This window comes from Plodia interpunctella, chromosome 14, assembly GCF_027563975.2.
Source record: "Plodia interpunctella isolate USDA-ARS_2022_Savannah chromosome 14, ilPloInte3.2, whole genome shotgun sequence".
Classification (NCBI taxonomy): Eukaryota; Metazoa; Arthropoda; class Insecta; order Lepidoptera; family Pyralidae; genus Plodia; species Plodia interpunctella.
The window spans coordinates 1,476,729-1,502,939 of record NC_071307.1 but is presented as its reverse complement, the minus strand read 5'-3'; the positions used below and the strand labels follow the sequence as shown (position 1 = coordinate 1,502,939).

General features: G+C 34.1%; 1 protein-coding gene across 2 annotated transcripts in view; it reads right to left on the bottom strand.

Moving 5' to 3' along the window:
• Positions 1-1,807: 1,807 nt before the first annotated feature.
• Positions 1,808-26,211, bottom strand: part of LOC128675130 (uncharacterized) — a 137,062-nt gene continuing 112,658 nt past the window's right edge. For both annotated transcript variants that reach the window (XM_053754291.2, XM_053754293.2), the window contains 5 exons: positions 6,906-7,078; positions 5,586-5,805; positions 4,897-5,236; positions 3,635-4,766; positions 1,808-3,308 (listed from right to left, as the gene is read on the bottom strand). In XM_053754291.2, coding sequence (XP_053610266.1) covers positions 3,091-3,308; positions 3,635-4,766; positions 4,897-5,236; positions 5,586-5,805; positions 6,906-7,078 — 2,083 coding nt within the window. In that variant the 3' untranslated portion in view covers positions 1,808-3,090. The remainder of the gene's footprint in view (positions 3,309-3,634; positions 4,767-4,896; positions 5,237-5,585; positions 5,806-6,905; positions 7,079-26,211) is intronic.

Sequence of the window (26,211 nt, the reverse complement as noted above, 5' to 3'; positions counted from 1 at the left end):
CAATGTAATATTACAAAAGTTATACACTGTAACGTAAAACTTTATAAGAAAATAGATTTTATACAAATACTTTACTACTAAACTTATATGTGGAAATAATCCTTATGTGCGATACTATACCAAAAGCGCGGCGGCCAGAGATAATAAAAGATTTTTTTAAAATCTGAAAAAAAAAGCAGTGGCATAATATTTTATGATTAAATGGCTGTTCGGACTCTAGATCCCTTTGCCTATACTCAATGAATAAATGTAACAAAGAATTGTGATTAAGTAAATAAATTAAAATTAATATACATTAATCAAGTACTTAAGTAATTATTTCTATATTCTTTGATAAAAAAAATAAAGTGGAATCGAAATGGCTCGGGATTTAAATGGATTTAAGTACTTATAATCGAAATAAGTATTTAATTATTTATTTCATGTGATTCAAACGTAAAAGATACTTACAAAACAAATACAATCGACCGCACGTCAAGTTGTGTAATCCTTTAAGCGGCAGTAATAGGGAATTAGGACAAATCACACAGATTGAGCTAGCCCCAAAGTAAAGTTGAGACTTGTGTTATGGGATATTAACTCAACGACACTATATTTTATAACAAATACATATATAGATAAACATCCAAGACCCGGGCCAATCAGTAAAAGATCATTTTCCATCATGACCCGACCGGGGTTCGAGCGCAGAGGCAAGCACTTTACCACTGCGCCACCGAGGTCGTCGAAGATTTTGCAATGAACTTTAATAGCTAGATGTGCTGTCAACTGATAGGGATATTATATTTTACATGGTTAAAAAAAACAATATAGCCGCCGCCTACCGCTGACTAGACGAAAACCAACTGCATTCTTATTTTAAGAGACAAACTTGAATATGTTCTTATAGCATGTTAAATCAATAGTTCAGTTTATACCTATTTATTTATTTAAGGATTCCCTATCTCAAAATTTAAAAACCCTTATAGCATCACTAGCTGTCCGTCGGCCCGTCTATCATTTTATACAACACTATTAAAATAATAAATTACGTTATTTTTGGCGCGATAACATTGGAAAAGATCTGAATCTAATTTTAATTGGACGTAATAAAAAATTCTTAAGCATAAATTTTCAAGTTTGCCACTTACCTATCCGAATAGGTAGTTAGGTCCGAAAGGTTAGTTCCGAAACTAAATACAATTTTCATTGACTTACAACATAATTCAATCATGTTCGTTCATTAATCCAGATTTAGCAAATAGGCCACGATCTTTGGAATAGTTAAATTAGAATATTTTTCAACAAAATACATTATTTTCGCTTTTATTTTTAGATTTTTTCTTTGATAAATGAACATGATTGAATGGAAATGTTAAATATTTAACTATGCATGAATATGATTACAAAGTTTTTGAATATATTATAATATTTTAACAAAATTATTACTCTGTAAATTTTTATATTATTATGTTTGGCAGGACCGAATTGGATGATGAAGCGCTTTCAATTTAAAAAAATGTTCAGTACAGTATTTGTATATACACGTATATACAAAGTTATTTAATGGAAGGTAACTATTGCTTATAAATTGCAAACAGGCAATGGTTTAAATCTATATATAACATTAATAAATTTATGTTATATAAATTCAGATGCATTTAAATTCTATATATAACATTAATAAATTTATGTTATATAAATTCAGATGCATTTAAATGTATGTAAATGACAAAAATAAGTCCTCAAAAATAGTTTAAGAAACATACAATTTTTTTATTTTTTAATAATATATGTAATACACGAAAAATCATTCAAAAGGCAACCGTAATAAAAGAAATTTATTTTCCAAAAAAGGCACAAATAATTTAAGTATCTATGCTAGTTTTGTAATGATATACATACAATAGGTGAAATCTACAGTATTACTTGAAGATTTACAACTGAATGTTACACATTATAAACATTAAAAATTCATATATTTTCTTAAGAATATTCTCTTAAATAATATATATTTAAAAGTCATTTCATTTTATGAAACAAACAAACCACACAATGGTTTGAATTTTAAAAATCTGACACTAGTGTCACGAAATTTGATAATAAAGTAATTAGTACGAAAATGACATTTTTATAATAACAAGTAGGTTGCACCAGTCAATTTACGTTGATCTGCGCAGAAAATCGCAAACTACGCCATTTTTCCCCAAACAATCGGGAGGCGCGCAGGTCGAAGTTAACTTGAAAATTGACTGATACCCACTCTAAGAATAAATTTAAAAAAAAAATTGCAGCTTAAAAATATACTTCACACATTATAATTGATAATATTACCCAAAACCTTATTGTAAAGCCAGCTACAATATTTTTGGCACACTACTAAAAATCTAAATTCGTTTTGTCTACTTTTAACATAGTTTCCCCATAATTTTCTTAGCTATGTACATAGGAACAAGAGTAAGTACTCGCGCTGTTATGTACTCAACAATATGTACATCATTTATTTACATTTTCAGAGAAATCAGGGTGTGAGTGAGTAAAAAACAATATATTTGTCTAGGCAGTAAGAAAGTTTACATTGTTATATTTTTACTTGTACACGGTACGCTCTGGTATGCTCCATATACCTACCTACCCTACCGCATTTGTGTAAGTGATCATTGCAAAATTTCAATTTACAGAAGCCAAATGGCAACTGTATTAATATGGGAAATAACATACTGACATCACTTGTTGGTACAGAAAGACACATCAACATGGTATTTCAAAGACATTTGAGATAAAATCTGATTTGAGTTACATTTTTTGTAATAATGTACTTACTTTGAGAATAAAAAAATATGTAAAGGCTTAATAATTGGCCTAAAATACCAATTATTCCCATGTATTCTCTAACAATTTTGACATTGGTTGATAAGATGGACTACATGAGTAATACAGGCATACATAATTCTTGTATTAATTTTATGTACAACAATATGTGTATTTCGAACAATAAAATTAATACAAACAAACATATTTTTAAAACCATTTAACAACATATTTAATTCATAACGGCGGAGCGGTCTTCAGACACGTTGTCTGAACCTCCAGTTTTCGGTGAATCCCGTTTCAGTTACCAACATCGCAGACGCCAGCCAGCGCAGCCCTGTCGATGCTGGCGTACTCCTTCCCTGAGCGAGGTCTGGCGGCGTGCCGGTCCGCGGACACGTCGCAGGAGGAGAACGAGGAGACGGAGAGGGACTCCATGTAGTCGGAGGTGTCGGAGGCGCCTGATGACGTGCTTTTGGTAGTCAGTTGGCTGTGGCGCACCGTCAAGTCCGTGTCCACTGGGGAGAGAATTTATTTTGATTTTACTTATATGAAATTCGATGAAAATATAATTTGGTGACAAGAATTTAAATCGAATTTGACTGAATTAATCTCAGATACTGTTTCAATAAATCCGGCTTTGTCACCCGCTAATCCGCAATGGGCGTGACATGGTATATATACTCCTTATCCATCCATCCATAATAAGGCCTGTGTCCCAGCAGTAGGGACGTTTAAATGGCTATTAATGATGATGTTATGGATGGATTTGTCACATATCAAAGAGCATCAAGAGCCAAATTCCTACTACATATGACTAGAGTAAAAAAAATGCTATACTTACAATGATTCTTCTTCCTCCTCGTCAGTGTATCGACGTCACACGAATTTGATTTCGTTAACGCCGACACCTCTTCGAAATGGAACGTCAGATTCTTCAACGGATCTGATGAATTTGACTTCAAGAAGCCCATGTGTACCGGTGTCATTGACCGCCTCATCTGTTTATTGCACTTCATATGTTTCTTCGTAGACTTCGCATTGGTTATCGGCATCTCGAAGTCTGTGAAATCACCTTTATGATGCTTCAGTGATCCCGTTGATACTCCTGAGTCGTTTGAACTCGAAGAGTCCCGATTCTTATCGGATTTACTCGGCACACTTGAAGATCGCCTGATTTTGACTGCGTCGCGAAATCGAGTGATGAAAATGTTCTCGCTTTTCGATTCGGGCACCTTGAATACTTTATCCGACGGCTCGATTATTTCTAAAGGCTTCATCAAATTTCCTTCGTTTATTCTTTCGTTCTTAGGTGCTTTCCTTAGTACAGTAGGCGTTAAACACATTTGATTATTAAGAACGTAATCGTCGTCGTGTCTTTTTGTAAAGTCAGCTGAACTAGATCTTCTTGTACTTATAGTGCTGATAGTATCAGAATGTTGCGTGGGATCTGACATGTGACTGATTCGGCTTATGTTGTCGGAGTAATTCTTATTGCTATTACTCGAACTGCTAATTTCTAACGGCTCCATATGCATATAATTCATATGATCGTTACAGCAATCCGTTGGATGAACTGTATTTGTTGTTGCTGTTGAAATGTCGTCGTCATGTTCAGGGATATCTTCTAAAGCGTCAAGTTCTTCTTGACTAAACCCTGCACTCCTTAAAATTTGCAAAGAACTTTCAAATTTCTCTAGGGTTGTTGAAATATCTAAATTTGCGTAATTCCCGTAATGTACTTGTGGTTTTTTGGCTATAGGGGTAACATTAACATAATTTGAATGTGATTCTACAGAAACATCATTATTATTAACATTAGTATCACATGCGTTGTTATTCTCAGTTGTTTGGTTATCTTCAGCTTTGGCATCGGACGTGTGCGAACAATTGCAGGCTTGGCCGTTTAGAAGACATTTCAGTTTCTTTGGTGTATCGTAAAGACTTGCAGGGTTGTTACCATCGACAGGATGTTCCTGAAAAATAATTATTATCATTTCAACCACATTTACCTAATAATTAATATGGCAAATAAACAGCTATAGATCCATGAGCATTTTAAATTACGTAGTTCATCTTTATCACTTCAACACGTTCGTTACTAACCTGTATAAGTGGCATGGGCGTTTTAGGGACGTCATAATTCTCATAAGGCCCACTAAATGTCTTTTTCCTACAGCAGCAAGGCTTGGGCTGTTGCCAACATTGACAGGTCCCTCCAGTTTTGACGGGAACTGCAGGAGTACAGCACGCCACAGGGCTTGCTCTTTTGGAGTCGAAACTCTTATCCAAGATGCATGAGCTGCGTGGTACACTGTACTCAGAGGCGCTCCCACTGGATCTAGAGTATATTGACGCTCGGTCGGAGTCTGATCGCTTCTCTATGATGTTATCCATGGTCCAGACTGGAGACATGATCGAACCAGGTGTATGGCAGGTCGATGACCTGGAATATTTAAAAAATATTTGAGCATCAGAACAATTGATAGTATTATCTTGTTGTTGTATTTTAAACAAATCTTGTCTATCTAATCTTGGTCTTGATTATTCCCTGTCTGATGATAATATTTTCGGGTTTTATGATTTATTGGCTATCATAAGTATTTATCTACACCTCATAAATTATGTTGGCACAACATGAATTGGAAAAAGAAACGCGTGATGGAGGTTCGGTAGGTACAGATAAATAATTACATTGCAAGTTGTAAAAAATAGTTCAGAAAATTTTGCGGCAACTGGCGTCTGTAAAAGGCTAAGCCTGTGTAACAGTACGATTTGCATTTAAAAAGTCTTACCTGGTCAAATGGCTGATCTTCCCAATACAGCTGGAACACCTTGGCAACGAGGTGGGTCTTCGGAACTTCTCCTCGTTACTGTCCATGCTGGAGTCCAGGTCTGAGAGACAATGCATGGTCTGGCTACTCGGCGCTGCCCAGGAAGGGGACACTGATCGTAAGGACGAGTGGAAACAGTCGTCCATGCAGGAGCTGGTGTCGGAAAACCGTTTCTCTAGAACTGGCGAATAAAATACTTATATTAGATATGTTATGAAATCAATAATAATATGACTTTTTAGTGATATGCTTTTGCCCAGCAGTGGGAACACAACAACAGGCTAAGAGAAATAAAAACATATAAATAACTGTTTAATGAGGTTCGACGGCCTTGCTAAAGGCGACACAGCCGCCACCATTGACAATACAATTTTCTTTATTTTACTGCTTTCTTTGTATGTGTTTACTTCGTGCAATAAAGAGTTTTCAAACAAATAAACAAACAAACAACCAGGGTTGTCACATTAAATGAAAGAATTATTTTTTCCAAAAGTTACAACGGTTCATTAGGTTCCGAACGCGTTATATAACGCATTGGGTCCACGATCTTTTTTAGCTGTGCAAATCAAATTGATTTCCATTTCATTGTATGGACCACAAGCTCATCAGTGGTTTTTATACCTGTACTAATTTTAACAGTTTTGTTTTATCAATTTCTGCGTATTTCTGACTCGTTTTGAAAATAACAAATTGATAAAAAATTAACTTCGATCCGTAAATTATATATTAATTCACAGTTAGGTATACATACCATCGAATTTCTAAACAACCTACTCGACATTGCAAAGTCAGCTCAATTCAAAGTCTGTTCAATTAATGGCCAGTTATTTGCTAGTCAGAATTATTAATAGAATATTATTAAGTCGAACGAGCCAAGTTTCTTGATACAGTTATGAATTTACGAAGGATTGATCAAGGTTCGTTCAAGAGTTTGCTTAATTTAAACAATTAAAACTGTTGTGGGCTGTAATATAATTTGGCTTATTATTTTTTCTTTCTTGACGGGCCACTGTTGAAGTGAAATTCTTGTATATATTATATTCGAGTAAGTAAAGTGTAGAAAATAAACTTTACACTTTTGAAGCTTCAGCTGTGATAGTAATATCGGGCCGATATCTTAGAGGGCCTTCAAAGAGGGTTCTCTTTGAGAATGCTGTTATTATTTATCAGCTGAAAAGGTCCCAGTCCCTTCGTCGCCTCGTACGATATCCACGGAAGGACATGACGTGGTTCTATTCTAAGGTATAGCAAGGGGCGAGTAAAATATTGCTATTGATTTACCAGATCCACTCCTAGAAGCTATGCTAAGCCTGGACTGAGCGTCATGACTGTACACATTGAGGAGGTCAGTCAGCTCCCTCCCCCCCTCCGCTGCGAACACGAACAGCCCCTCCCCCTTGCCGCAGCGGGATCCCCCCTCCACGCAGAACCGCTTGTCCACCATGCCATAGCGTCTGTGGAAGAAGACCTCATGTTAGAAGCTACCAGAAACTTTCATCAAATTCTAGTGTAATTTATATGACTATTGGCATCCTCAAGTGTTAAATCGAACTTGATGGATTTTTTATGACAAATATTCACTATTGGCGAACAATTGCCGCGAATTGACTCGATTTTGACGTGTTTGCTGGTTATTCCTTGTACTAATACAAAGCTCTTAATTAGCAGCCAGTAGTGTACAGTCGACCGCAAATATATCTACCCAAATTCTGTAAGTGATATGTAAGGTGACTTGATGAGCGGATCATTCGCATCTGAGTTCGCAGAAAGAATTGTTTACGCCCAGCATAAATTAGGAAAATACTGGACCTGAAGCCTGGAAATTTCGGGACAACCTAGCCTCTCTCGGATAACCTCTCTTATGAGAGTACTTAATAGTTTAATAAGGAATCCAATTCTTTAATATCGGACATTCTCAAATCAATGACGAAAATAAAAACAACGTACATAAACGAAAGAAAAAAAATACGTTTTTTCTCGAGCGATTGGTATCAAAACCAACAATCAAGATCATCAAAGCGGCAACAACAAAAGAAATGAACAGGAAATAACAGTAGCTAACTAATTGTATAATTAAACTAATTAATCATAACAGTTAAATCGACAGTCTAAAAGTTCAGACCACCCGCATCTCGTATGCTCTAATTAATTTCAAACCACAATTGTGTGATGAGGTTGGATAAGTTGAGTGATTGATGGTTCACACAAGTTAAAGTGTGAATGGAACTGTAGATATGGAGAGATGTATTGTTTAAAATTTATTGATACATAATTACCGTTTTATATCTCGATCGTCTAAAATCAAAATCAAATCATTTATTCAGAGATTAGTTGGCTTAGTGTGGCTGTGTAATTTACATCTCATTGTAGAGTCGAGACACAGTGAGACGCAGCTAACCAATCATATTGCGGTGTGCTGAATGGTGACTAAATAACTGTTAACTGCAACTCATTGCAAATCGACTTGATAGTGAGATATGAATTGCACACAAACCTTAGTTTTGTGAATAATTTTGTCTACTTTCGCTTCATTTTGAAATAAATAATATATTAGATTATTTGATGAATAATCTTCAAATGACAATATTGTTTGGTCGTGGTATAAAAAAGGGCAAAGTTTGAAAAGAAATATAACTCTGTACAAAATTTATGTTTACCACACTTAAGTACTTCGAATTTTCATAGACCTGCAAAGCTATGTTTTTTAAATAAAATAATAGGCATTTTCCCGGTGATCTTCATAAAATATATGATCAGCTAAGTCTGGTAAGTATATAAGACGCAAATTGAAATTATTTGACCACAGAGGAATTTCATTTGCCGCGACAGGGAATTTCGCAGATACCAGATATCCCGACTTCGGGTCACACGGAATGAAAATGCAAGAAGAGTTTTTTTTTTAATGATTTAATGTTGTATTTAGAAATTAAGTCACCACCATTATAAAAAACAAAGTTATCTTGATTTGTAAAACTAGTTAAAAAATATATATAAAGTACTTATTATAGTTTTCCATGACACAATGTAGTCACAGTTGATTAAACCAAAAACGGTGGCACCCAAAATCCGTGTAGTCGACTGTGTGATTTCTTTTTCTATCAAACCATAGACTATAAATAAAATATCCGATTTATTTCATCACATCTAGACGAAAATGTCTGTGGTTCCGAAGCGCAGTCTGTACATAGAGCTACTCGTAGACGTCTCGATCTAGATTTTGAATCGCTGTTGGTCTGTCTGTATTCCTAGCCTTAATTGCGGCGGGTTGTGTTTCATTGCAAATACCCTGCTTTTATTGGGGATGTTTATTATACTTCAGTATAAAATATTTCTTATTACCAATGTTATTCATGAAAAAGTTAAAGCTTATTTTAAGTTAAAGTATGTTTTGTGACGTTCGATCAATGTTAAATATTGTGAAGTGATAAAAAATATGCATTTTAGCTTAAAGTTTTCAAAATCAAAATAAAATCATTTATTTAGAAATTCGGCCTTCATAGGCACTTTTTCATGTCATAATCTAAATCAAATGATATTTACCAAAGTTACAAACTACTAGCATTTCGGAACGACCACTGCTGAGAAGAAATGCCGAAAGAAACTCGTTCAAACAGTGTTGGTCCCTATCATACCAGAAGAGCTTACCATTATTTAAATATAAATTTATGTATAATTTTTTATCACTAATATAACAATGTAAGTACACAATAAAGTACATGGTCAAAAGGTATACTGAAACATATTATGATTGTGATAGAGTGCTGTTAAAAGGAAAAAAAAATAACCAGCTTTTAATAAGAGATCGAGCTGACCTGTTCCCCCGGCAGCACCCGTTCACGAGTTGACGCGTGACGCGTCTTTAGTTATTCCTTATAAATAAGAAGATATATAAAAATGTATTTTAATTTTACAAATACAGTTCAATATATAACGTGTCCCATACGTATATCTATTAAAATAGATAAAAGTCATTCCCAAAACGAACAAATGAAATTGTGCTTCACAAAACCAACTCCTATTTAAATGCAAATGCAATGCGTTTATGCAAAATTTCGTACAAAACAATAAATAACTGGGTGACCGTTTGTGACTTCCTCTATTATGATTTAGTCCACATTAAACTAGGCACGGTGTAAATTAAAGTTTGCCTGGAAAGTTTGTTTCATTCGTGGCCAGATTGTAAACGTCAATCGAAAATGTTGACAAATCGTAACCTTTTAAAAAATACCATTATAGCAATTTTATTCTTTCGTCCCAAAAAAAAAAAAACAAAATTGTAATAAAGTTTATTTTGTTTAGTTTGCAGTTTCGTCTGTACTGTGTTTTATTCTTAAAATATTATTATATATTTTCGTGACTTCTGTATTAAAATATTTTGCATCGCTGCATTGAAATGCATCCTCTATGCAAGATGCGCTGCACATACGTGCCCGGACCGCCAACTACAACAGCCCGACTAAATTCAAACGCTTCGCTGAACCCTTTTTGTGCGCGCTTCCAACCGCCTTTTGAATTTTGACGACAACAATTTTAATACTGCGTTTTATAAGTCGTTTTCATTCAGCGATTTTTATCGTATTTTTTGGAATATTGTTTAAGTACTGAATTTTCCCCTGAGTTTATTTATTTAACTTGAATATACTATAATATAATACTATAGAATACTAATTTATTGCTAAATGGAAATGTATATAATAAATAAGAAATTTGTTTTCTGTTACAATAACAATTTTGTCTGTTATAACTAAGTATCACCATAGTCGTAGCTTCATGGCTGAGGATCGTGACCACCAGTAGCCGTGGCTCTCTTGACGAGAGCCTTCCAGGAAATACGATTTTTTGCTTGCTTTAAAGCCTGGTGTACTTTGTTCCGTGTCCTTATCGTTTTTTTTTTACTAATCAACGCCCAGTCTAAACCATAGTAGCTATAAATCCGAAATTTGGGCAGCTTTATGTTATTACGGAGTACTCAGATAAGAATGTAATTTTCAAAATTCGACACCTAAAGAGGTAAAAATTGGGGGTTAAAGTTTGTATGAAATATAACGATTTATTATTTTTTATTTAATTCGAATGAAAGAAGTACACACCGTATTTCTGTGAATATTGTTACCAATAGACATAAAGAAATATTGGGAGGTTCTCAGAGCGTTTCGGCCACTATGGCCGCGCTGTCATTACGATCCGTCAATTTTCTTGAGGAAGGAATAATTTCCAAAATCAATCATTCATAAAATTGACATTATCACCAGTACAGACAGTAAAACTAATTCTTGTCTCTGTTATAATTTGAAAAAATGTAATGACAGCGCGGCCGCAGCATTCGAAACGCTCTGCGAACCACTCTACTAAAATCTATATAAACAAGACGCGGCAAATAAAATCGGGCTTTCAACAAAATTAGATGCGAGAGAACCCTATGAAACAGACAGACAGAGCAGAGGAGCCTTGTCTAATGTAGACAACACAGGATAACCAAAAGAAATCGATTAAACAAAAACTAGATAGGTATTATACGTCTGTCTATTTTTAAATTATAAATTCATATATATTCTCAAAGCTATTCAGCATTTTGGAGTAGACATTAAGAACTATTGAAGAAATGCTATGATATTACAATATCTATGTACTCTCCGCCAAAGTTTATTACAGACACGGTTTGCGATCAGAATACAGAAAAAAATACGTAATTTGTCCACTTAAATGTGAAGTTCAATCGATATACATTAAAATATAAACATTATTCTAAGAATCCGCTATATTGTGTTTCGCAACTTAAATTAGTTTTAAACGTTATAATGTTCTATTTATGACGGACAAAAACAGCACGTCTGCGCCGGCTTTTATATTGTTTTTCTATCAGAGTACTACCCAAGTCTCTTAGTTTATGGTGTCCAATAAAATCTAAATCTCTGTGACGATCAGAGTGTCGTGCTTTAGATCCGACAGTTAAAATAAAAGGTGTTTCCGTTCTCGAAACTACGAGAAGCCACTTTTATTTGGACATAAAAGTTTAAACCTCTGGCATAACAACGACGCGTCAGGCTGGTTATAATAATTATTTTATTAAATCCTTTATTCAGTACACCAACAAACTGCACCACAAAAATCTCGCAGGGTTTATCTGGGCATCAGCGAGTCGCTGTTATTATATTTAGGTAGGTAAAAAGATCGTGATTCGCGATTTAATAAGTTAAAAGTCGTGGATTTGTGGCGGAACTACAACATATCGTGGGTTAATAAGGAAGTGACTGATATAGTTACACTGTCATACTACGGGAGAGTATTTCGGAAGGCGCTTAACGCGCCTTCCGTCTTTGGTCCCGTTTATATTTGCTGTTGTTAAACCCGCCATTGCAATGGGCTCGCGTGGTGGGTCATGGCCATCCTTATCCATAAGGAAAGCCGGTGCCCAAGCAGTGGGGACGTTAAAATGGCTGATGTTGATGATGACTGTGGGAGAGAATTTTCTTTTAGATCTTAACTTGGATAACTGGAACAAATATCGAATTTTTTTTGGAATATTTTTTGATTATTATTTGTGTAATCTATAATAATGGCTGTTGATTATTGATTATATCATGAACTTCAATCAAGACAAATGCCAAATGCAGACAGACAGACTTCGTCTGGAGATATTCGATATCAGGCGTCCGGACTGCATAAATGGTGCATTCATGCTGCGGATTGATATTGGAAAACTTTGACATAAAGTCTTTATTATACTCCCACTAAATACTTGTGGTTTATGAGACTATAATTTATTTTATATTGTAGCAATAAATAGAAGAGCACTGAGCTAAGAGCTATTAATTTAAGTTGATAACTTTTTAACATCCGACGTAATTATTGGTTAGTATTTTGATTGTTTGAATGAACATATTTTTTAATTTTAATTTATAAATTAGTATATTTAGGTTGAAGTCAAAGAACAGTGCCAACTATACAGGGTTACTGGTATCTAACGCATAACCTTCCAAAGGCGCATAAGGTACATAGAGACTAACATCTTTTGTGCTACGACTTTTGTCTAAACGTAATAAATACAAATTTTTTCCTTTTTTAGTTTTATTTATATGAAAAGAAAAAACTACGAATCACGAAAAGTCGTAGAATAAAAGTTGCTTGTTTTGATGCACCCAAGTAGTTTGATACCAGTAACCCTTTATAGTAAAACCATAATAAATTTTACTCGGAAATCACCCTGTATGATAATCAGATTTAATTCAAAATAATTGAAGTTTAGAATTCGAACCATCAACAGTAACAACGTGAATTCAATGGTGTTCACCGCTGAGCTGTCTACTCATGTCTTTAGTTGACGAAATTTTGAATGGCATTATTCGTTATTTCTTTTCACCCTCATTTAACTACCCTAAAAGTCAAATTTTAAGAAATCCTGAAACATGGGTTTCATTATTTTTGTTACACAGCATTTATGCCAAGTTTGAAGTAGATTAGTAAAGATTTTCGTTATATTTCATACAAACTTTAACCCCCAATTTTTACCTCTTTTGGTGTCGAATTTTGAAAATTACATTCTTATCTGAGTACTACATAATAACACAAAGCTACTGCCCAAATTTCGGATTTATAGCTTCTATGGTTTAGGCTGGGCGTTGATTAGTAAAAAAAACGATAAGGACACGGAACAAAGTACACCAGGCCTTAAAACAAGCACAAAATCGTATTTCCTGGAAGGCTCTCGTCAAGAGAGCCACGGCTACTGGTGGTCACGATCCTCAGCCATGAAGATACGACTATGGTGATACTTAGTTATAACAGACAAAATTGTTATTGTAACAGAAAACAAATTTCTTATTTATTATATACATTTCCATAAATGTATTAATTTTTCTGTAGTTTCTTGTATTTCTTTTTTAATTATAACTCTAATTTGTTAAAATTTTATCCATATTTGTAATAAATAATTTCGCGAAGTTGCATATACTTTTCGCGATTTGTTATAAGAAAATGTTTTTAATTTTGCGAATCAACAATTAATATGAACTGGCAAATATGAATTCTCATCACGCAGGGTCCGTATTTCTCCGGCGACAATTTTGCCTAAAGCCAGCCCTGCGTTTTGCCCTTCCATTAAAAAGATAGGGTAATATCAAAGCGAGAGCCCTAGGCGGTGCTCTGGAAAGTGGAAACCAACCTTATCCGGCCAGCTTTTATTATATCCTCGGCCACGGAATTGAAATTTCAAATTGTTGAAGTTCTTGAGAAATCGACGCCCTTACAAAAGATGTCGAATTTTGCATTCCGCGCTTTTACAAACAATTGACGATTTCTATTCTTGTAATGGATTGGTACCTATCATACAAAAATAACCACGTATTTTTGGTAATGAGTATTATTAGGATCTTGTGATGTTTCAATAGCGGTTGTTTTGCTACTAATGTATTTTTGAAACATTAGGTACAATTTTTGTAGAGCACCACACACATCGATTTATGAATGTAAGAATAAAACCAACAAAACTAAATAGGCTACGTATGAGTGTAACTAAATGAGATAGACGATTTCTATACAAATCCCCCCGGTCCAATCCGGCTAATCTCATACAAAATGGCAGATTGGGCCGGACTATAGGATGACATTGACAGCTTAAAAAATAAATTTGAAAAGCTATAACTTATGGCCCCTGTAACAGTGAGTCCCAATCTACGTTTTACGCAAATGGGAGTCACAGATTGATTGCTGGTATTAAACTGGCAAATTATACAAACAAACGTACCCCCTCTTACGAAAAGCCATTTATTTAAGGGTATTCTCAAGTTAGGGGTGAAATTAATAAGAGTGTAGATGCTTGGTAATAGAGAGTGTTAGCTGCTTACACTGGTGTCAGATTTTATTCCAGTCGCTTAAAGGCATCTGACATGACTATTGCAACTACCCTTTAGTATTTATTTTTTTGGAGAAGGCAAATAACAATGAACATTTTAAATCAAATTAGTACACATCTATTGTGTAAGTACGAGTAGCAAATTTTAAGTCTTATAATTTTCTTAATGTCTTGTATTTTCCAAGTCCTCGCAGTGCTTTTATATTGTATTCAATCCGTGAAAAGTGTTATAGGCATGCAATTAAAAATACTTAAAAAGTAATAATTATTAAGTTAGACTAATTTTGTGATTTATGTTCTAAAACTAATTATTTATTTTTTTATCATACACAAAGACTTTCTTGCAATATCAATGGAGCAGAAAAAAAAAGAATTTACAACTAGCACCAAATAAACATCTCTGTAAGTTCGTTACTTTACGGGAGAAGAGAAAAGAGACGCTATATAGACAGAGAGGTGAGACAGACGATTGGAACGCATAAGTTAAGCAACTTAGCTAAAAATCTGTTAATCTCCTACAACAGTGATTACTTAGGATTGCTAAACTTGCTTTAAGTTGTTAAGTCCCATTATCAGGGAGCATGTGATGGTTTAACTCTAACTTAAGTTGGCGGTACCTAGTCTTACTTTACTAATTGGTTTTGATGTGCTTTAGTCAATCTGAAAAAGATAATTTTCCATCTTGACCTGACCGGGGATCGAACCCGGGACCTCCAGTATTGTACTCTACTCTGTGTACACATGCGGTAAACTTTGAACTAAGATTTGTGAACTAAATAATAGACCTTTGTAGCCTTATGGTTTTCATGTCGGACTGCTATACTGGAGGTCCCGGGTTCTCGATCCCCGGTCAGGTCAAGATGTAAAATTATCTTTTTCAGATTGATCTGAGTCTTGGATGATTATCTATATAATTATGTATAATATGCATAAGTTATGAAAATATATTATCGTTGAGTTAGTATCCCATAACACAAGTCTCGAGCTTACTTTGGGGCTAGTTCAATCTGTGTGATTTGTACATGTATATTTATTTGTTTTATCACAGTTTATATCCTCATTTCGACACTGAACGAGTAAGTTATTGATTTAGTACATAACAAAGGCCTTCCTTCGTAATCGGCTAACAAGTTAAAAATAATAATTTTGAATGTCACCGAATTATCGAAATTACTCGCTGTCAATTAAAATGTATCCCACAAGAGTTGTGATAAAATTAATTTAAAGAGTAGTATTTAATTATTTTGAAAAATAAAAAAAATATGGATATTTTGTATCTACTTTCATATTACTTATATAAAAAAAAAATTGGTAAACGTAATGAAATATTGTCGATGTTCTCAAATAACTCAAAATGTCTTTTTCATTTTGAATTATTATTAGGAATAAGATCTAGGCAAAGAACAGTCCGTAAAGGTATTTAAAAAAAAATACTACATTACGAAAAGAAAAGTTAAATAATTTAACCCGTAAACACAGGGGAGTTAGGCGTATAAAATATAACAGCATCTCTGAGGGAACCTTGCAATCTGAATTCCCAAAATTCTGGCTAAACTCAAACAATTTGCCCAATTCAGCGAGGTGCGTTTATTTGATGTGTTCCGCTTTGCTCCCGAACTAGAAATGATACATTTGATGATTGATATAATGGAGCTTGTATGACAGTGACAACTTGTCAAAAATTTTTTGCTATAATAAAATATAGATAGTTAGTACCTATCTATGAGATAATATATAATATATTCATATAGTTATATCTATCTATATACATATAATTATATGAGCAAAAGGCTATGCTTAAGACATGAAAATTCTAATTAATTCAAATAAGTCCAGAGACTTAATTTTATGAACTCTTCAACACAACTACTGTAAGAAGCAGAGTTATAAACGTGAAGGATTGTGAGAACGGTTAGTTTTTTTTCTTTAAAAAACTACTAAACGGATTTCGATAAAAATTTGTAAGTACACAAGTAGAATAAAACCTGGAATTAAGTACTATTAAAACAAGTATTTCTTTTATCTCAAATTACTCTCAAGATCCTGTGAGATCAGCTCATAAAAAAGTGACAGACTTTAATTTAGGGTTGCCAAGTGAAGGATTAACTTCACTTAGTAACCCTTGATATATCAACATGACTCCAAATGAAATTATTCCAAGGCCTGACGCACAAAGCCTTACCACTAATTTATTCATGTTTTAATTCTGCTTAATTAGGACACGATCTTATCTATGATGCTTGCTCAACTTTACTCCCATCTAGCCTGCTCTGTGGTTTTATATGAGGAAATTAGAATACAGAGTAGATGATTTCTAAGCCAAAGCAGTTTGGCATGAAATGTATTATTGTAATCATGATGGACGGTGAAAGTTTGAGTGGCTAAAATAAAATATGGTAATATAATGTTAATTTAAATAAATCAAAGCAATTATGACCAAACAAGTAAAATTACATTAAATAGTGAAAAGTATTTTGGCAGGTAAATTGGTTTATAGTGAAACTGTATCATATCCTAATTTGACTGTTTATACCTAGGTTGATTGGTTTCGCTATTTATATATTTATTATATTGGTGACCAAATTAAAATAAAACCATGTTACTTCGTTTATAAACTGTCGCGATTTGAACATAACTGCATATTTAGATATATTAAAACGTCAGCTACATTAAAGAAATAACGTTCAAGATAAGTCCCGTTAATACCCTTTCCCTTACTTATATATGTACTTTGTGTTAGAGTTAAGACTGGAAGTAACCAAAATTATTCAGCGCACTTATTTATTTATTTTTTTCAAGTAGTGTTTATTTAACGAAAATGTTACCAGGGACTACACTGAGGTCGCAAGCGGTATGATCGTTTTCAAAATGGCGAATGTTTAATAAAGACACTCGGGGTTAATTAACAGGAAAAAAGAGAGAGCACACAGTTATCACTTTCGCACTTGTTTTTTAGCATGGCGATGAAGATTGTTCTTTGTTTTAGATAAAGATTTGACTCTAGATTCCAAGAATCGGCTTGCGCAACGAGGGTTCCATTCATATTTTTTTAAAGATTTACTATATATTAGTATTTTCGATTTTTTACTTTATCTGTATTGTAAGCACTTATCAAAAGGTCTTGACATATGGACAGACAGGCACACGGGCGACAAACTCATCCTATAATGGTGATTTTTATCTTTTGAGGTCACCATCAGGTATTTAAGAACGCCATTGACGGTGGAGCAGTGTCCATCTATCCTCAAAGGAAAGCCAGGAAGTGTCATGGATGAGTTGAAAGAAATGGCAAGGTTGTCCCATAGGGAGGTAAATCTTTTGAGTTATAGAACCATAAAAATGATATCTTTACATATAATTAAATTGTAGGTGTGCTATGTTTGTTCGCGGAAAACGTAAAAACCACTGGTTGGAATTGGGTGTGATTGTCACAGTTTTATATCGGATGATCTAACTTAAAATGTCGTATAGGTTTCATCGCGACACGTTGCTTAGAACCCGACATATTGACAATAATAAAATATGAGCTGATGCACAAAATGCGGGTGAATTCGCGGACAAATACTGGTTAGTCAATAAATAAATCTCTCTCTCGATTTCAATTAAACCAATGATTCTGAAGAAACTCTTGTAGCCTTTATCATATAACTAGTATACATGTCGATAAATCATAAGAAAACAACATGACACTCGCCAAATACGTAGGAAATTAATGAGACTAGCTGCTGCGCCCGACACTGCGTGGTTTATGGTCGTTTGGAAGTCATTAATTATGGTTTATGATTATCGCTTGTTGGGCATAACGAAATTTATTTTGCGTGAAGAAATCTTTTTTTTTTTCTTTAGGAAAATTGTATTTAGAGTTGTGGTTTTTTTATTTTTTCATATTCATTGGAAGTAAAAGAAGGATATATCGAAAAATCCGCGGGCTAAACCTCGTACGTTTATCATAAACTCATAAACGCAAAACCCTTTGAGAACAATTTGATTATTTTTTTTCGTTTTAAACATAGAATTTTCTGAAACATGGAACATACACAGGTTTAATAATTAAAGCTTAATGAAAATAAAAAAAATATTACGAAAAATGTAGATACCTACTTAAAATAAAATTATAGACATATAATATTAACTGCACAAGAATGCCGATAGTATAGAACTCTGTGGAGAAAACCTACTCTAATAAACTTGAAATTGAAATAACACTTCAATGCAGCGGTTCACCATTTATTTTTCAATTCACCAATTATATACAGCGAATAATTCATTTATTGTTTTGACCGAGCGAAGCCAGATGTAGTAAATATATATTTTCTCGGAGCCCCAACATATGCTCAGAGCAGCGGTTCTCAAAAAGTGCCTTTGAGAACCGTTGCGCTGTTCTAAGACACAGCGTTAACTTAAAATAACGGTTCTCAAAGACTATCAGCTATACCCAAAGCTGAAGTAATGAAAGCTGAAGCAGAAGATCAACCGGCTCGTACTGAAGACGTTAAGTTATTGCCTATTGGCAGCGTCAGCGTTTAGTTATTGACTGGGCAGGCGCAGCTGGACCAATTTACATAACTAATATTGAGTTTTGAGACTGCGATTGTATTTAATGGATCGACTCAAGTAGTAACTTTAGCGGTCCTTGGGTTCGGGCGCTCAATGGAAGCAATCGAGAAAACGCTGGGACAAAAGAGATTTAAGCAGGAAACTCATGAGTTTCCTTATAATATCATTATATTAACACATTGCGCCGGTCTCGCCGGCTTCTGTTTGTCAGTTAGGACTCTGCGTTGTGAGAGATTGCCTCTTGTCAAACTTCATTATTCTAGGTCAACGGGAAGTACACTATATACCTTTGGATATTTGTTTTGATTCCATTGTGAAATTTGTAAATATGCGACATAAATGGCCGATGAGATTATTACACAACAGATTTTTTTTTCACAGCTAAACCATATAAAGTCCATTTGCTACTATGTAAAGACGATCTTGTCAGACGAATGGAAAAATGCATAACGAAGTAATAATTTTTCTTTGGTCGTCGAACGAAGTAATCATTCCTCCTTTCAAGAACCCTTTATCCACTTTCGTAACCAAACATCATCAGTTACAATACGAGAATTAGTTTTGCAGTTTAGTAACTAGTTGTGAGACAATAATTTATTTGTCCACTTTGGAATGTATCCCTTCAAAAACAAACGAAACACGTAGCGAACATTTTATTATCCGAACCAGGATTACAACGGGCACAATAGAAATACCAATGTTACCTATATCTATCACTAATTTCATTAGACGCGTGCCCAGTGCAATTCCCTGTGGATTACACGCTCTTGTCTCAGCGCAAGTTGTAAGCTGACAGCGATACGTGTAACTGGCAACACGCTAGGATGGAATAGATCTCAGCCTCGCGTGTTACTGGTTTTATCCGCGACGGTGAAGGTTTCGCGTAAAAAATAAAAGCTTATATTCGGCTTTGTTTTTAAGGCAGCCTGACATCTAGCCTCTTTTGCTATTTCTTTGGGAATTTATTGCCTATCGAGCTGATTATGTGTGCTGATGGAGTGATCCTACGCTAGAACGTGAACCAAACGCCTGGAAACGATAACATTGCCTAAAACAACTGAATTGAAGTGAATTAACAAAAGGTTAAGGATGCCTTTAGGCGCTTTGAATAAAACCAACACCAGACAAGAAGAAAGAACACAAAATCCACGTAAAATAAATAATATTCTACAAAAAAAACAATTTTACTAGCCTTCATCATAATGAAGCCGATAAAATCACTTTACGTCATAACGTAGAGTTATTTACCGGCTCTCAGCTTATGCCTTGTGCTGTAATCAAACAGTGTACAGCCTGAAGCGATACGCCTTAACTAAACAAACAGTGCGCTAATGAGCTTGCCAATGGGAAATAATAGAACGCTATCCGCTCCGCTTTGATGGAGCCACGGCCTTACCCGCTAACAACATACAGGCAAGACTGTACTGGTAGCTAAGCTATAAAGCTAAGCTATGAGCTAACAGTGGTTTAAATTTGATAGGCAAGTTTTCCTAATACTTTTTATTTATTGTTGGAATGACACAATACTATAATGTGTATCCGTCATATAAATTTTAAATATATTTTTTGTTTCTATGTGTTTTGTTCATATACTAAATATAAGCGGTTTTAGAAAAGGAAATGTTTCATCACATTTTAATTAATGCACAATATGTGCATAGGAAGTAAAGTAGTGGAGACGTTGCATATCGAAAGCGTTTTAAAACCGCTAACGTCGAGCGTGGAAAATCGTTCGTGCGGACAGGTCTAAATATATATAGCTATAAAACATGAACCAGCGATTTTGAGTCATCCATCAGCACTGACGGCCGTTATTGCAACTAATTTGCCCTGACGCCTCATCGACCTTACCTTTCATATTTTCCCTTCGTTAACAAGGGTAAGGAACTTAGGCAATAGTTTGAAATTGAATGGTATGAAATACACGAAATTTTCCAGAACTAATAATCTTATTTGTGCATTATATATACTTTTAAAATATAATTATTGAACAAATACAGAATACAATCAATCAAAAAATAAAATAAAATTGGCAAACAATAATAAAACGAAAATTAAATCCGTCCAGGTGTGTCCTGTGTTATTTGTCCAAGAGAGTTCAGTCTAGATTTGGGTCGAATTAAAATAGCTTTTAATAAGGTACTTAACATAGTTAATATTGATGAATATCAAGATATTCTTCAACTATTCGATAGAATAAAAAATCTGTAAAAGTTTTAACCAAGTACCTTACGAATTACATATTCACATTACGAGTTTGACTTAAAAAAATCGAATGTAGCACACACTAGGACCATTAAAATATATCGCGCGTATGTTTCAGCTATGATCTGAAGTTGATTGGGATAATATCGACATAACTAAAAGATCTATCGTACCAATTCGAAAGTTTGAATGTGTGTGAGCGTGTGAGGATGCATGCAACTCAACCACGCAACGGACTGTTTAGCAAAATCTACTGGCGTTCGTGCTGTCTTTTCTTACACGATGCGTACACGATATGGGAAAAGATACAGCCTGTGGAGATTACTAACGTGCTGCGTGTTAGTTTGTTGTAGGCCTTCTGGTCATAAATATAGGGTTACAACTAGTATTATCTCAGTTTAATTAACCGTCCGGTACAAACCCATCTCCTTGTTGGGTTTAAAAAACATTCACACATGCTCACAGGATTTCCCCATAGGATGAAAATATCAAAATTAAATAGAATAAATAAATAAAAAATATTTTTGAGAAACATACAGTTCCGTTATTGTACTATACTAAAATAAAATCCTACATTCTTATATTGATGATTACACTATCAAATTAGAAAGTATTTTAAATGCAGTGAGATGTATCACGGCAGGGGTCCAAGTAATTACAGTCGTAATATATTGCTTACAGAATGTGGTGTGAAGTCTATTGGTAATCGTAAATATCGGTGAGGAAGAACAAAGGAACTTTCTAATGCACGTTAATAATACGAAAGCTCGAATATTTTATTGACTTGGAGCTTTATTTATATTATGGGGCAGTAAATTTAGTAAAAATAAATTAGACGTTGAGTGTTTAAGCAGCGAAAAGTATTGAAAAAACATTTGAATGTTTGCTGCCATTCTTTTTCGAAATTGATGACGATTTTGTAACTGAAATTATTGACTCAGTTGCAAGGACACCCTGTCCGTGCACCCTGGTGACATCGTTTCTACTTTGATAATAATCAATTTTCTCTTTCTTAGCGTGTCGACTCAGTGTTCAGTGAACACCTGCCACATTCTCTCTTAACCTCGTATGTTCTGTGACAAATTGTCTGCAAGTGTACGAAGTAGAAATGGGCCGAATTTGGACTTTTTACAGTCGACTAATTTCAGCTCACATTTCTTTTTATTTTCGTCGGTGACATCACAGCAACTATTTGTTTGTTAACTGACAGGTTTTGCCATTGGTCGTCTCAGTTTCACACTCTGAACTCAAAATCAATTTCAAAATTCTTTATTGAATAAAGACACCACTTATTGACGTGAAAAATTTACTTTACACTAAGTTTCCCGCTGACTTTAGAAACACAGATGAAGAAGAAGCGGCGCAACTTCACCACAATATTTCCAATTAATCTCTAAAGTTTACCAGATTTTTTTAAATCACAGTCATTTAGATCCTACTACAAGGATGTAAGTAGTTTTTGAAACAGTCCCGTTTTAGCCAGACGATCCCACTTCTGGTGCGGAGACAGACAGAAGTGGGATAGGGTCGCAAATCATGTCATTGTGTTTACCGGCCATCTAGCTGTTATTAATCTTCCCCCATTGTTTCTATACAACATCGTGACAATTTTGTACGGGAATTGCTGTGTGGCGAAAAGTTATTCCGTTGAGAATGAAAAATAGTTGATCTGTTTTAGTAGATCGCTTCAGTTGGCCGGAGTGTAAAGATACGTATTTTATTTCACGGCTACACAATTATGGAATGTTTGGGGCTGCTGTAAGACTGTGTTTTTGTATGTGAGTTTGTACATTACACTATAACTCCTAAACGCCTTTATCTGTCTATCTATACATCTTAACCTTCTATAACGGTTAGTTAGAAGTTGATTTTTTTATAAAAAAAATAACAAATTTCTAGAAATAAAATAAAATATTTTATAACCCAACGCTTCATAAATAATACGAACATAAACTTAGTCGATTGTGAGCGCCATTTTCTCGGCTGCACGAGCATTTCACAACCAATTATTTTATCTTCAAACTTCACAAATTACAACAATAAATTCCCAAATCTTCTATAAAGGTCCTTAAAGTTCTTAAGTCGTTAAAAAATAAGGTGAGCGGAAAACGGTGAGATAAATTTGGAATATTTCGACGGATCTCCTCGGCTAAAAGGTGAGCCAAATTAGAGTTTTAATGACTTTTCTAATAGCTTATTAGAATGACAAAAGTCTCGTGAGAAATTGGTCGGCTTTGAAACTTATTTGATAGTATAAAAAATGTTATTAGGTATCTATTCGTACAAAATACCCTAGTAGGTACAGTCAACAGCACGTCAAGTTACCCTGCATGAACCTCTATGTCTATGTCGCAGTAATAGCGGCGAGTTTGCAATGAATTTGGATAGGTTGATGTGCTGTTGACTGTATCTATTAGATAAAGAATAATAATGTATAATATTAACTAGTGAAGCGACCCGTCTAACTCTTACTAACTGAAGCTGCTCAAGTGTAATTATTATACTAATTTTTCAACAAAATCGGTCGGCAAAATCGTTTAAGTGAAAACACTTGGCGAAAGTTTTTTTTTTGTAAATAATAAATAGAAATGAAAGGACTAAAACAGATGAAGGCAACTAAATATTTAAATGCGGAAATTGTGCATTTTTAATGTCAAAGTTAAGTATCGCGATCTACAACTGGGTCCAACTGTGAATCTTACGGATGGGCGCATTGGATGAAATATAAGGGCAATTTTTCAGAGAAACTCGCCTACACCCTGATCAAGTGTTTGTTAAGATATTTTAGGAGGGTTCCGCACAAAAACATTTATATAAGAGTATATAGAGCACACTAAATCGATATGGATTAACCTATACACTAAATTTACTACTAAATTTTATATTTTGTATCACTTGGTATAAATTAATTTCGTAGAAAGAAAAATCTTTGTGCGAAAATAGTATCGAAATAAAAAAATACATGTAATTTTCTCACATAACTATATACTCGGTTTCGTAGGCGGATGTAAGGCAGTATACATATTAGTCTAATAGCTATATTTATTATAATGATTAGCAAAAGTATCTGATCAGCAGCAATAGATTCCCATACTATTAAATGATCAAAATGTGAATTATAATTCTACTCGCTTTTTCCAAAATGACTAACGGTTTCATTAAAATTAGGTTCCGTAAGTATGGGAGCTTACGGAAGCAACAAATCGATCTGGCTAGGTCTCATGTCTAGGAAAATTGGTATTTTCCATATTTTCATAATTTTTCATAAGTTTTAATTGAATTACGCGAATTCCATACGGTTTCTTAGCGTTGAAAGGAAGTTGAACCCTAAAAGATTACGTCGAGTTTGTGACTGCAACTCGCAAAGTTTGTGTGATTGGCCACATTGCGGCGAGTTAGGGAAAACTGGGACTTGACTTGAAAAAAGACTAATATATCAAAGAATCCGAGATGCGTATAATTGGCGCGTTTAATATCATTCCATTTATCTGTCCCTATGTATGTTTACATCTTTAAAACTAAGCAACGGATTTTGATGCGGATTTTTTAATAGATATAGTGATTCCAGAGGAAGGTTTAGATATATAAATATAATAATTAATTATAATAAAACGCGAAAGTTTAAAACTACTTACATTTAAGAATAAGTATGTATTTTTTCTTACTAAATACTGTAACAGGATATGTATTTAGATGACAGCAAATTAAATGATTTGCAAGATTTTCAAAATATCTTGTTCTTCTCTTACGCTATTTATGAATATTTTACGGTTAAATTTTATCGTCTCACACACCACACCGGGCTGAATGGATTGAAAATAATTCCATATTAAATTAAATTTACACGCTTCACCGGTCTTAGGCGAGTTATAAATTTCGAAAAATGCTAAAGTTTAAAAAAATGTTATTTATGGAGCAATTATAGGAAACAAATCACGATTTTAATTAATTTTGATGCAAAAAAAAAACAGAATACAAATTCTTTTTTTTCGTGTAATTAAACAATTTGGTTAAGATAGATACCTTTTTTTTTTTGTTTTTCTCATTCAGAAGTCCCGTTTACAAAAGAAGATTGTAGCGCAATTTCTAATTAGTTTTTGCTGAGCTGTAAAGTTACGGAAGCCATTACAGCTCAAAAGAAGCTATTCCTTTTAAGTTAAGGCATGTGTATTGAAAAGGCACTTGGTTTGCCGTTAGTAGATAAAAATACAATGTATCATAGTATTAACTTTAATTTGGAAAATTATGGTCACTTAACAAAATACAACACTGAAAGAACTATACTCCAAAAATTGAATTTTTCTAAATTTTGATGTATTTCTTTTTATGATTTTCAGCGGGCCTACTTTTACAGAACGATTCCAATGAAACTCAATTCAATTTAGACACCTAAAATGAATCGAATTCATACAAAAAATTAAGTCGATGGTAAGAATTTGCGACGCAGTTCAGTTTAGGTTGTACAGTGGACCGCGATAAGAGACGATGGTAAGCCCCCAGAAGGTAGAAAAATAGTGATATTACAAAATGCTGTGCGTGTTTCTACCACAATTATAAATACAAAGTTAATATTGTATTATTGAAAGCTTCCAGGTTTAGTTATAGATATTTTAAAATACGCAACTGATTTCTATGCATGTTTTTCATTTGAATATTTTAAAGGTACAAATAGATTTTGGTTTTTAAAGAAAAAGACTCTTGTCATATGGGCGGTCGCTATTACAATACAAAATAATAAAGAACTCTGAAAACAAAGGCATTTAAAAGCACACAAGAATCCGCGTTCTCTCCGTAAGTCATTGAAGATATCTCGAAAGCTCGCAAGCTTTCAGCAGATACCTCTGAAAGTTCTCTATCTGCGCCCGGAGCGTGAGGGTTGATTGATGTGCCAGAGAATAGAAATGGGGTGGGAATTTAGTAAATAGTTGCTCTATTTTAAGGGTAAGGTTTATTCGGGATTCAATTTTGTTTTAA